Genomic DNA, 14546 nt, shown 5'->3' with positions numbered 1-14546 from the left:
GTGACTTCAAGTCAGATAGCTCACTATGAGATCTGAATACATTTCACGTCTGGGAAAACATCTGCTCTCTTGCATCTTGGGTCACCTGCCTATAGCTCAGACTGCAGTGATGGCTGCTGAAGCCCGGGTGCTTGGGAGATGCTAGGCTTTCATCAAACTTTCTAGCTGTACATGTGGCCAGGAATAACATATGTAAAAATACCATAGAACCATATCAATAGTTTTGTAATAATAATTACTGGAAAGGTTCTGATTCCAAACAATGCTAATGTATTGGCCACCTTAACAGTTTTGTAATAATTATTGTTAGAAAGCTTCTCATTTCAAAAATTTCTAATTTATTATGTATCTGGTTTTGCGTAGGAGAGGAATTGTTTTCAATTATGACAAATCTGAGGGAGCTATTCCTTTTCTAAAAATATAATTGTATTGTTATTAAAGTGTTATACAGAAGGGTTACTATTTCATAAGTCAGGTAATGAATATAATTCTTTTTTTCTTTGTTGCTGTTTTGTCTTGTTTGCTCATTTATTTGTCTTTAGGAGGGTAAAGGGGGGTAAAAGACATGGAGGGACAAAGGATGAGTAAGAGCTGTAGTGGTACTCACTGGACACTATGTTAAATATGAACTATACAACCTGTGGGTGGGGAAGGATGGGAAAAACTGGGAGATAAAAAGGGAAGGTGTGACATTGTTCACCAAGAAATGCACTCTTTACCTGCTTTATGTAACTGTACATCATCTCCACAATAACAATAATTAAAAAAAAAGATGGCCTGGCAATGGTGGCTCACCCCTTTAATCCTAGCTATACAGGAGGCTGAGATCGGAGAATTGAGTGTAATTCGTTCTGGTCAATGTCACCTCTTCTTTTGCTTTCCCTCTTATGTCCCTGCCCACAAGGGAGCTCTTTAATTTTTGTCATTTCCTCTGGAACATCAGCTTTCAAATGTATGTGTGACTCTGACTTTCTGTCGATGATTGAATAAGTAGATCTAGTTTCATTTGCCAAGCCTGGATTTGCTGACAGAGGAGCAATGACATACAGTGCCTGGAGTAGTTGATACCATGAGTCTTTCAGTGTTGTAAATGGGACTGGAGAAATTTTTCCTGCATAAAGTTCTGAGTAAATTCACCTCTCTGTAATCCATGGCTTCTTGGGACAAGAGGACAAAGTAACCCCACTGAACAGTGGAGAACAATTTGTTTTCTGAAGGATGAACTGGCTTCCTTTTCTCCTCTCAAATAGAAATAGAATATATGCCCGCATGTGCATCTTTTGATTTCTGGGAAAACACATCCTCAGATGAAGACATTGGATCCCATAGCTGCTCAGGAGGGCTGAGCTTCGATTATATAGCTATGCCATGCACTCCTGGAAGTACTTAGCAAAAGCACAGCCCTTGTGACTTTTTCTGCAATATTTTCTTCCAAGTTCCATGGGTTTTGAATGGATACCAACTTCCTGCATGTTAGCCAGGCATGTTTATTGTTCAGCAGCGGATTATTGGGCCTGCAATCTGATACCCATTTCCTCATATTGAATCCAACTAAGTAATAGCAATTCATTATAATACAGCTAATGCAATGCACCACTTAAGAAGAAGTGCTGTGCATGATGTGAGGATGTAAAAGAAGCAATGCTTACTACAAGATACTGACATTTCCATGAAAGGCCATTCTGGCTATGTGGACATGTGACCAGTGGAGTGCTCTAAGGCCCTAACACAGAAAACATTAAGCCTAGATACTTACGTCTGCTTTAAATAACAAATAAAAATATCATTACAAGTTGAAGGAAAGTGAGGATCCATGGATAAAAGTAAGAACTTTTTCTGTTCTTTCAACCAGGGGTCCATTTTGCACTGGGGTCTGATGAATAACAAGACACCACATAGTATGACTACCAAAGCAAGGTACAAAGAAAATGAGGTTCTTTTTTTAAAATAAGTTTTTTATTGTGAAAATACTGTACAGAGGGGTTACAATCATATAAGCAAGGTAATGAGAGTACATTTCTTATCAAAGATTGTTGTCTCCTTTGTTTTTCCCCTATGGTCCCTTCCCTCCCATCTCCACAACTACATTCCCCTGACCCCTGCCTAAATTATAAAGTTCATTTTTTGACATAGCGTCTTGTACATCTCATTGATGCAATGGGTCAACCTGTATCCCTATTTAAACAATTTGTTTTTTCCCTTCGGCTCCCCAAATTATACCAACATCAAATACAGTGAAAACAGGGGTTATACCATGGGGGAGGGAAACACAAAGCAACAAAAAAAAAATCACGTGGTACCTTATAAATACTTTAGAAACAATAACAAGAAAGAAAAAACCACTTGTGTCCTTATCTTGGGGTTCATTTTGCTTAACATCATCTTATCTGACCTTTTCTACTTGTCTCGGATATATACTAGTTATTGCAAATAAGGGAAACCATGGGACCTATGTTTCTTTGCACCTGGCTTACTTCACTTAATATAATTTTATCAGAAAGAATGACAGTGCTCCATTTGTTAGGAAATGGAAAGACTTGGAAAATGAGGTTCTGAAAGGACTTGCAACCCATTCAAGTGGAATGGGAGGAAGTGGTATGATGAATTCACATCACCCAGGAGCTTGCGCTTGATCCTTTTTTGGTAGACACCAGCAGAAGAAGGTCAACCACTCCAAGCTGGAGTGCTTACATTGTTTCATGCTGCAGATGAGCCATTGCTGAGCATCTAGGACAGGCTTGTATGGACGTACAGGTGGAAGAGCAGTGCCTTCCCTCTTCCCCCCCTCCCAGCCTGGGGAGCAGCTGATCTAGGTGGTATACATGAAGGGATGGGTTCCATGTCTGTGAGGAGATCTTACAGCATTTGTTCAGATTCACTTTATGTTCATTAAAATCTCATCTAATCACAGATAGAGAAAAATAGAGCCATATTTATCCAACTTATCATGAACAACAAGCTGGAGATACTATGGGATTTAATATTGATTTAGTATTGATTGTGACTGCCCTTTCTCTTTGGTCCAATGTTACTCTGCACGTTTGGGAGATTTTCTCTCTTTTCCCCACCCATGTGTTCCAGTAACCTTGAGCTCCTCCCAGTAAATTAATATTTTAGTTGGTGGCTATTAGTGTTTGTCTACAAAAGCAATCTCAATTAGGTTTTTCATGATTGACGCACCTTTAAATTTGATATATTTTTTTTCCTAAAGGAATATCAGGCAAGTATTTAGGGAGGTGAATAAATAAGAAATAGTATGTAATTACCTTTTATTGTTTCCTTAATCACTAGTGAAGTGGAGAATTTTTCAGTGTGACTTTGCTATCTGTGTATTTTCTGTTGCAAACAATTTCTCAAGTCTTTTACTTGTTTTAAAACTTGGTTTTATTTGGTCACTGAATTTGAAAATTCTTTACCTGTTTTAAGTGTAGTAAGTCCTTTATCAAATATGTATTTTAGAAATGTTGTCTCTGTGAGACAAAAGTTTTAACTTTACTGAAGACCAATTTATTAGTTTTGGGTGAATTTAAAAATCTTTTTTGCGGATGTCCTTTTTCAACATGTGGAGCTCCTTCTTTTCCCAGGTTTATAAAAGTTGTTCTCATCAGTGGATACTGATTTTTTTCAGATTCATGCCTGTAGTCATCATAATGCTCATATTATTTCATTGTGGTTTATTATATGTTGGAGTATATTGAGTGATTTTCAAATTGTTGAATAAACTTTATATTTGAGGAAAATCTTTTCTTGGTTGTCATGTTCTATTATTTTTATTTATTGTCATACACAATAGCTTAACATTTCTCAAGATCCCTGTTATCTACGTTTATAAGGGCTATTGCTCTGAAGTTTCTGTATTTTTTAAGTTTACTGATTTTATTTATTTAATTTCAATCATTTTATTAGCCCATATTAATTATACAAAACAAATAAATGAGTTGCACAGTGGAAATTAAAAATATTGAAAACTGGCAAAATACTTGTGGGATGAAAATAAGATATAATTAGAGGGAAATATATACTTAATGGTTTCATTAAAAATAGTAAGACATAGCCAGGTACCGGTGGCTCACACTTGTAATCCTAGCTACTCAGGAGGCTGAAATCTGAAGATCATGGTTCAAAGCCAGCCTGGGCAGGAAAGTCCGTGAGACGCTTATCTCCAATGAACCATTAGAAAACCGGAAGTGGCACTGTGGCTCAAGTGGTAGAGCACTCGCCTTGAGCTGAAGAGCTCAGCACCCAGCACATGAGGGCAACCATGGGACTTACATTTTTGGGGGTCTGGCTTACTTCACTTAATATGATTTTTTCCAAGTCTTTCCATTTCCTAGCAAATGGGGTAGTGTCATTCTTTTGATGGAGGTGTAGAATTCCATTGTGTATATACCATATTTTCTTGATCCATTCATCTACTGAGGGGCATCTGAGTTGGTTCCATATCTTAGCTCTGGTAAATAATGCTGCAATAAACATAGTTGTGCTAGTAGCTTTAGTATGGCCTTGTTTGTGAACATTTGGGTAAATGCCCAAAAGTGGGATTGCTGGATCATAGGGGAGCTCTATGTAGAGCCTTTTGAGGGACCTCCATACTGCTTTCCAAAGTGGTTGAACAAGTTTATACTACCACCAACAATGTAACAGGGTTCCCCAAAATAGTAATTCTTAAGGGACCAGGATACAGTCAATTAAAAGGAAAATAAATAAGTGATAGAAAAAACTCACAAGAATAGCTATGATAAATTTGAAAACACGGTAAAGCTGGAGCAGTTTGATCTACTAGATATCAAATTTACTTATAGGGACAATGAAATTAAGACATTATTGTCATTTGGGTAATGAAACAGACAATGATCAGGCTTCTATTTACAGAGAAACAACATGATTATAACTATGTTATTGGAAAAGAGATAAATTATTTAGTAATAGATGCAGAGATCACTGCATCTAAATAGAAAGAAAATTGGATTGCAACCTCATACTGTATTCAAAGATAACAGTAAAATTAAAGATGAGAAGCAATACTTCAAGAAACTGTAGGAAAATACACTAAAGATATCAGAAACATTTCTAAAGCAAGAATAAAAGCACAAATTATAGAAGATTGTATTGCTTATTTTGGTATTAAAATTAAAAATGTCTAAATAATAAATCACATCGTAAACAAGGTTGCATGATGAACTGTGGAGTAGCAGATTATTTATTTGAGAATTCTTATTCAGAACATGAAGAGAACTCCTACACAACAATTAAAATACCTGTAAATTCGAAAATTGGGCAGAGGCTAGAAACCAGTAAATTATAGAGAAAAAAACTTTGAATGGTTTAAAGTTATATGACGATAGTGAACGGCTCTCATTAGGTAGGTATAAATTATCATCTTGATAGGTATCACTTCATGGTCATCAAAAATGTATGAAAGCATTATATCTTGGCAAAATGTGGTAAACTTGATGCCAGAACATGATAATTGACCTGAGCAAGGTGTGTGCTCCAAAGCATGTAAACATGTACAAAAACATCTATGTCAGTACTGTTTGCATCAACAGAATAAAGGCTGTATAAGAGAGTGGATAAATAGCCATACCCACATTCACTGAAGAATTATTTCAAAATATCACTGCCTTACGTACTGTGAAATACTTGTCTCAAAGCCAAAAGCCAGAGGGAGGAGAGGGTATGTGTGCATGCGTGCACGCACTCTGATTCAAGGCTTGGGCTCTGACCCTTAGCTTTCTCACTCAAGAATGGTGCTCTACTACTTGAGCTGTAGCTCCACTTTATGGTTAACTGGAGGTAAGAGTCTCATAGACTTTCATGCCTGGGCTGGCTTCAAACCACAACCTTCAGATTTCAGCTTCCTGAATAGCTTTGTTGTGTGCATGTGAGGGGAGATTATAAACAACTCTTTCAATCAGAAGACACCATGAAAGTGTTAGAAGTTCACAAGTCTGCAACCCTTTCTCAGACCACCTCCTACACCGAAGATCCAAGGTACACTCAACATAGGACTGTCATATCCACGCTGGACAGGAGAACTTTTAGATGAGTCCTTTATAGAAAGTTTCACACACACAGCTTCTCGTTCTTGCTGTTAAAGTTTTTGCTATTGAGTTGCTAGTAGGTAGGCCTGACAATTTCCTAATCTGTCCCTTCTGTCAAGCAACATTCTGGAAAGAGAAGCCTCCTGGCAAATGCCTCCATCTTGGCAAGGCAAGAAGTTACAGTTACCCAGCAACTAAGTGGAAAAGACACAATTCTTACGGTTGAAAGGGTGGACAGTGGAGTCAGATTAGGCTCCAATCTCAACTCTGGCCTTTAGCAGTTGTGTGACTTTGGGGGCAGGGAGTTAACTTCTCTGTCCTTTGGTTTTTCTATCTGTAAAACAGAGCAGACTAGAAGGTGACTTGAAGGGCTGTAAGGATCAAATAAATCAATGTATGCAGTGTTTAGAAGAAGCTGAGATGGACCACAAGCTCTATAAATGCTACTATCATCATTAGATCTATAGACTCAGAGCTATTAAGTCAGGAAGGAAATAAGCAGAGAGGAAGGCATAATACCTCCATCAGCATTCATGCCTAACACTTGACTGCTTGCTTCCTTTCTTTCTTTCTTTCTTTCTTTCTTTCTTTCTTTCTTTCTTTCTTTCTTTCTTTCTTTCTTTCTTTCTTTCCTTTCTTTCTTTCTTTCTTTCTTTCTTTCTTTCTTTCTTTCTTTCTTTCTTTCTTTCTTTCTTTCTTTCTTTCTTTCTTTCGTCTCTGGAGTCACATATGACAACACAATTGTAGGTGTGCTATAAAACTGAGAGCTTTTCTGCTGCTTTGATCTCAGAAAGATTTGATAAAACTGCATATTTTATATCTACCCCAGGAGAGCACTCAGTATACCCCTCCACCCTAAGATGTCCATCTTTTAAAATCTCTATTATTATATTTCTAAGGGATAGTAGTGAGGAAGTTGTTTCAGCAACAATATTGTTTGTGCTATCTCTTTGCTCATGGTGGTGATTCCCAATATTTTATGATTTACCATGGCATTAAAAAATTTCCTTCTTCATCCCATCTTAATCTTAATTAAATCTTTCTAACTGTAATGCTAGGTACTTTATACAAATTAATGTTTATCTCTTTCTTATACCTGAGAATTTCTCCAAGTTCTTAAAGGTAACTGGCGATATAAAGCACATAGATTCCATGGACATTTGGTCAAGGCTCATTATAAATTGGTTTGTCCTGGTAATTCTGCACCTTGTTCCTTGTAAATTGTTGAAAATTGTTGCCAACTCTAAAAGGGAAGAAGAAATTAAATCAGAGGCTGCTTGTTTTCAAAGCAGAGCTCCCAGACATTGTCCACCTCTGGTCTCACATCTCATATCTAGTCTTTTCTTTTAAATTATTATTTTTAAGTAGTTGCACGAAGCAGTGGCCATTCACTAAAGTAGTTTATGAATACAATATATCTTGATCCATGTCATCCCTTTGAGGTAGATGAACCAACAAACAAGACAGAGATGAAAAGTGTAGAGTGGAGGCCCAATTCAGTTATGAGAAAGGATTTAGCATTCAGAAGGAGATTCTAGGACTATGTGCTTACCTGCCTATATGTTTAGGATGAGTATTTTGCAATATTTTTAAAGGGTGGAATAGAAATCTCCAGTATGCATAGAGCAGATAAGCAAGGAATATTTGTAGAGTGACCAAGTGGTGAATTTTCATTACTAATGAACTGTGTTGATATCAGGAGCTCAGTTCTGATACCAGAGTTTGCTAAGGTGTGTGTATGTCATGATCTTTCTGATGTCATCGTTGAGAAAAGAAATTTCCATGTCTTAAAACCAATATAAAGGATAGAAGGCATATTGGATTGCTTCAGTTGCTCTAGCACCTTCTTCCCTGCAGACAAAATGAAAATCCTTGTGAGTATTTGTTGTGTTTCTTGATTCTCTTGTGGTGGATTCTCTTGCAGTGAATGCTCATGTCTAGTATATCATGGATTTTAGAGGCCTTTAGCAAATACTATGCATATTTTTAAGCTTTGTGTGCTTGGCAGGAATAGAGCTGAATATTAAGTTGGATATTTGTGTCAGTTGTTTGTTTTTTTGAGATTCTTGCTGAGAGAATATAAAGAAAAAAATTGGAAGTAGAAAATTTTTATTTGAAAAATAATTTCTTTTAGGCATTTTAGAACAATTGTGTTTCTTATCTCCAATTGAATTACAGTAATTGAAAAATAATACTATTAGTAGTAATAACAGCAGCTATGGTTTTCCAAATACATTCTAAGTCCTAAGCTAAGAATTTCACATGGATAATATGATTTGTTTGTTGCATTCACCTTAAAAGCCAAGTAGCCTTATCTTCATTCTATAACTGAGGAGAGTGAGGCACAGAAGAATGTGATTTTTCCCACCTTGTGATTTAGGATGCAAATTATCTATGTTAGGCCCTACTTATCAGAGCAATCAAGCAAGCAGAGAGCCATCATAACATCATAACGTCATCATGTTAAAATTCTTCCTAAGGCTGCCTTACCCTTCCATCTGGTTCTAGCCTCTATGGTTACGAACTGCCTTGCCCATGAACAGTAGACTAGAATGCAGTCTCTTCCCCCAGTTTCTGCCTTTTGTTGTTATTCATCTGCTAAGAGAGAAAGCAAAAATCTTTGGAGGTCTCTTAATTTTCCAAGAGAAGACTCAAACCTAAAGTACAAACTAATAACCACAATGTGTTGTTACTTGTGGTGTTGGGTGGGAAATTATTTGGGTAGCAAACCGTTTCTGGTCATCTATGGAAATGGTTAGTCCATCATCCTGTTCAAACTCTTATTCTTATTGAATAAATATATGGGAATATCAGCAGTTCCTAGAGCTGGCCTAGGGTAGAGAAGACATGTCCCTGCATATGTAACCATGCTGGATAATTGCAAACAGGACTTAATTAGATGCTCCTAACCCCATGCACCAGAACAGAAACTTTAGGAGAGGAACACAAAGGAAGGTAGAAATACCTCATTGACAGTCCTTAAAAATATCTGTCTTTCTCACAACCCCCCTCCATCAGTAGCAAGCAATGATAGAGAAGTTTAGTACAAGATTCAGAAGAGAGATTACCAAACCAGTGTCACTCTCACAGCAAAATATCCAAAGTACCTGCATTTCAACTCACAGCCTATAAGCCCAGCACATCTAGACAGCATCACTTAGCAATGGGTTATAGCAGAACATGGAGGGTTTTCTTGATGTTAGTCTCCAAAGTCAACCATGCTCCCCAGAATCCTACTTTCATAGTTTCTCTTAAAGACTCCTTGTGTCTGTCTCCCTCATAAGTCTTTTAAATGTTTTACTCTCTGTCTGTCTTCAGGAATTAAAAACTGAATTTCCAAACAGAACACATACAGTCACTATAATCCAAAGCTACCATGAATCACACCATTGTATTTCAACTGTAAAATGAATACTTCCTCTTGCCTCATCTGTCCCAAGCTTTCCTCTTATCTTTTTTTTTTTGCAGGGGACGGGGGTCCATCAGAGGGCCTGGGCGCTGTCCCTGAGCTCTTCAGCTCAAGGCAAGTGCTCTACCACTTGAGCCACAGCGCTGCTTCCAGTTTTCTGGTGGTTAATTGGAGATGAGAGTCTCATGGACTTTCCTTCCTGGGCTGGCTTTGAACCATGATCCTCAGATCTCAGCCTCCTGAGTAGCTAGGATTACGCAAGCCACCTGTGCCAGGCAAAGCTTTCCTCTTATCTAGTTGGTGAAGATGTGGAAGAGTTAGAAAATGGTGGCAGAGGGAAAACCACATGTCTGACTGATGGCATGAGCTCAAAAATGTCTGTTAAGTGAGTGACTGTGTGCATTTTCCATGTGGAGCCTCCATAGCCACTCACGAGTGTCCCTAGGCTTCCAGTGCCCCCTACTGTTCCTGCATTCAGTGACTACCCCCTAGGGAATGGATGTGGCTGGTCTGTTTTTCAGGTGGCATTTCTGGCGGTGCTGACCATCTCTGGGCTACAATCTCATGGATATGAGGTGAGCTGTTTCCTTTGAGATGTTGGGAGAGGAAAAGGGAGATGAAAATAATCTGAAAGGCTATAAAGAGTCCATAAATGTGTGGAATTCCACAAATCACCAACAATGGAAATGATGGGGTTGTTATTTCTCTCCAAGTGTGACACCTTCACATATGGAACCCATGGCTTTACAGGGTGTTGAATCTGATTTCTCCCTTGATGTCCTGCTTCTTTATATAGCATCATGGACTGGGTGGAAAAAGCTTTGTACTCTTATGTTAGCATGGGCTTTGGACTGAGATCTCAGTGGAAAAGTGAGCCTTCAGTATAGCTGATAGCAAGTAGAATGTCTTATTTTGCTGGGAAGGCTGCCTTTCAATGTATGTAGTTTATGAAAAATTCATATCTTTGTTATCAATTCTAGGTTTATAATGTCTTCAGCCCAAGCAACAGTGGGGGCAACATTCAAGAGACAGTGACAATTGACAACCAAGAAAATACTGCCACTGTTGATATCCATGCAGGATCCTGCTCTTCTACCACAATTTTTGACTATAAACACGTAAGCAGCTAAGGGATTATTTTATACTTTTCAAGACAGCTTTATTAAAAAGCAAAGAAATAATTATTACCATATATTTGAATTCTAAGACATTTACAATTCAAAAAAACATTTTCCTCACTTCTGCTTTTCAAAACTTCTAAGTAACCAAGGGATTGATTAACACAACTATATCTAAGGGGAAAAAGATAAGAAAAATATTCATTTGTATGATCTTTTGGGGTAGAAATTGGAAAGGTGATGAGATTGTCCCATTACAGACCCTGAAAGTAAGTAGTAAAATGACCAAAGCAATGGCCATCATATAGATTCTGAAAAAATGTGTTGGCTGAATGAATGAATAAATAAATATGAGTCTCTAATATGAAACTGTGCAGAAAAAGATTGCAAAATAGCAGAAATCCAGAGAACATATATATCATATATCCACACACATTAATTCTGTATACGTGATAGTTTCGTACTTCTTTCTAAGAAGGCATTTCTAAAATTTAGTAACCAAAAGGTTTCTTTTATTGGTCATGGGGCTTGAAGTTAGGGCCTGGGCCTGGGTGCTCTCCCTGAGCTCTTTTTGCTCAAGGCTAGTGCTCTACCATGTTGAGCTACAGCACTACTTCCAAGTATTAACCAAAAGTTTAAGAAACCTGTCCTTCATTCACTTCTTATTTGTGGCAGGGTGCCAGTACTAACTACTATGGATACTAGTATGTTGTTGCTTATCTCACTCAATGCTTAAACTTGATTATCTTGTCCCCCTTCCTTTTTTCCCTAGTAAAATCTTCACAGGCTATCTCCCACTAGTGTTGGAAGTTCCTTAGCACATTTAAAACAAGTGAATCTCTGAAAGATACAGTTTAAAAGGAAATGGTAGTAAAATCATTTTAAACATTTGGCCTAGAAATTCCAAGAAGTAGCATAAAAAATCAAATGGTAATGATTTGGTTTAAGCCGCTTTCAACCTTCTTTTCAGACTTTTTTTTTTCAGAACTGGAAATTTATGAAAATTGAAAAATAGGAGCTAGAAAGATTTCTGTTAGGTACAACCTTAAAGGGCATATAATTATTTGAAACTCTGCATAGAATATTTTTATTCAAAATGAAACTTTAGTGGACAGAGTTAAACCCTCACCCTCCCTCCATTCCTCTTCCAATCCCAGCTTTCTCCATCACATCCCTCTCCAGCCTGCTTTAGTTTGCAGTGGGGAACGGATAGAGTAAAAGATGGGGAGAAGATAGTAAAGAAGGGAGAACAGATGAAGCATGCATGTTTGGGTTGAGGGTACAATAGGTATAGAGTTCTAGAGAGTTCTAGAGAATTCCAGAGTTAGTACTAGCCAACAGAATTTTCTGCCAGGTGCAATTGTTCTATATCTGTGCTTTCTAATAGGGGAGTGCTGAGCCACTTGCAGTTACTGAGCACTGGGAATGTCTGATGAGATATTCTTATATTTTTATTTTATTTATCTTACATTATTATAATATTTTTATGGAATTGAATTGAAGTTTAAATAACCATACAATGACTAGTTCATATGATATACAGCACAGTTCTAAGGAAGGTTTCATTTCTCAAGGCTGCCACATTGGCTCAGGTGGAAGAGGGCCTGCTGATCAAGCATGAGTTTCTGAATTCAAGCTCTAGTACTTCCAGACAAATATTCATTTCTCAATTTCAGATGAGGCTGAATAAAGTCACTTGAAAGAGACAGCTGCCATACCTCAGCCTTTCAAACTCTCAACTTCAGATCTTGATTCTGTAGCATTAAGTGTAGGTGTAAATTGGCACAATTTCAAATGAGGCTGAAAGATTAAATCAACATATTAGAATACCATATCAAAGATGAGTGGACAGAGCTGATTGGAGATTGAAAAACAATGACATTCATTTACTGCACAAGGTTCAAGTATCATTACTTTCAGAACCCAGGAACTGCAGAGGGCTAGTAACTGTGCTTTTGCTTCCTCAGGGCTACATCGCCTCCAGGGTGCTCTCCCGAAGAGCCTGCTACATCCTAAAGATGGACCATAAAGCCATCCCTGCTCTGGACAAACTCCAACGGTACATGTATGAGAAGCAGGTAATTTGGAGTCAGAGCTAAGCAATATGGGTAACTGTGGAGAAATGAAGGAGAAAGAACCTATTATGATTTGCCATGGATCATGTACTCACATCATTAAAGGATCTGTCTGTTTTTTTTGTCTGTCTACCCATCTATCTATGAAAGAGGAGGACGATACCTCAGCTGGATTTCCAGCCTTACATCCTTAAATCCTTGAGCTTGCCATACATTCTGGAAATAGGAGTAAATGTATAATATTCGATGATATGATGATGAAAAGAGAAATCATACAGTTGTGTGAACAATTGAACATGAACACTGCACAGGGGCTAGACATCTGGGGTTTAGCCTCCTCCTAACTTTGCATCTATGTCTCCTTTAGAGGTGGACTTTGGGCTTCATTGCCAATAGCAGTAAAATAACACTGACACATAACAGAATTCATCCACAGACAGAGAGGTCAGAAAGAGGGTGACTTGGCTGTCTTCTGTCTAGTAATTTGAGGAGAAAAACCTTCACAACTTAAAACAAGATCTGTTAGAGTTACCAATTTATCTCATGCTGTGTTTTGTTATGCTGGAATAGATGATGAAAACCATTACCTCCAGCGAGTACACCTGGGTCAAGTACAACCCACTGCAATCTCTGATCGCCAAGGTGGACTGGTTCTTGTTTGGGTCGCCCATTAAGCAACTCTGTGAACACATCCCCTTGTATGAGGGGAAATTGGTTGAAGAATCACGTGAGTACTAATAAATCATTCCTCTTACAGATGTTTTCTGAAAGATCCTATGTAACCAGAACTTTGCCAGGTGCTATGTGAAACACACAAAAAGTCAAAATATGACTCAGTGTAGATGACTGGAGGAGTTAAGTACCTATTAAGTATGGTGATTGTATTCATTGTTAGGAATACCAAAATGACTAAAAGTCCACCTCCTTGGGACACATAGTCTAATGGAAAAGTTGAAGGAATAGCAAAATATCCTTTGTATCAAGGAAAAGGAAAAAAAAATTTTCTGAGCCCTTAGAATGGCATCTTTTGAAGATACACTAAGAAAGGCTCTTAGAATCTAGGACCAGATTAGTGCAGGCAAGAATAAGCAAAATATACTGCAAGAGAAGAAAAGTCTTGATCCTTCCAGGTAACATAGTGGACTGGAGTCATTACTGAATATTATGAAGTGTTTAAATGTAGAAGAGTAGCCAGACTCAACAGATGATGATGGAACCTTCCAGCATAGTTAAACGTAGATGAAGAGAAAAAGATTAGTATTCATTGTATTTCTGCTACCCACAAATTAAAGTAAGTGCTCATGATCACTTATAAAGGCACAAAGCTATACCACCTAAACAGAATATCATACCATCAACCAGGATTTAGCCAATACTTCCAGGAATTTGTCAATCTTGTTTAATATATTATGATTCATGGCAATGCAGATATAACTAAAATCTTTGGTAATGTCAATACATTTTAAAAAGCATTGGTTTGTTTTCTCCTAGTATATTTTTAAGCCTTTCTTGAAAACCTTTTCTCCTTTTCAGATACCATTGGTGCTGGAGTTTGTGCAAAGGCTGGGCTGCTGGGCATCTTTGGAATTTCCATCTGTGCAGGTGCTCATGTTTAGGTGATTAGCTTACCATTTCCATCAGTTCAGAGAGATATGCCTCTGGTTTCTATTCAGATGCCAAATTAAATTTTTTCTCAGTATCCCACCTAATTATGAGACTCAATAATAAAGCATACAGACTATATTTACAGAGATATGTGAGTGGTTTTGTTCTTTTTTAAAGCAACAAGGGGAAGCCAAGGAATGTTTATGTTGATGTATAGAACACAATCACCAGCATTTCAAATAAGGTGCATAATGTATGAAAATTCTGTTAATGTAGCTGAGTCACCCGCAGATGA

The 14546-nt window shown here is 37.7% G+C and overlaps 1 protein-coding gene across 1 annotated transcript; it reads left to right on the top strand.

Annotated features, from left to right (window-relative positions):
- Positions 1–7906: 7906 nt before the first annotated feature.
- Gkn2 (gastrokine 2) lies at positions 7907–14262 on the top strand. The gene is made up of 6 exons (XM_042683123.1): positions 7907–7918; positions 9975–10028; positions 10434–10571; positions 12539–12649; positions 13217–13373; positions 14180–14262. Exons 1-6 carry the CDS (start codon positions 7907–7909, stop codon positions 14260–14262), a joined length of 555 nt encoding a protein of 184 aa, XP_042539057.1.
- Positions 14263–14546: the final 284 nt, after the last annotated feature.

This window comes from Dipodomys spectabilis, unplaced genomic scaffold (assembly GCF_019054845.1).
Source record: "Dipodomys spectabilis isolate Male_0828 unplaced genomic scaffold, ASM1905484v1 ptg000079l, whole genome shotgun sequence".
NCBI lineage: Eukaryota > Metazoa > Chordata > Mammalia > Rodentia > Heteromyidae > Dipodomys > Dipodomys spectabilis.
Note: the sequence above shows the minus strand (reverse complement) of the source record. Positions and strands in the feature narration are given on the sequence as shown.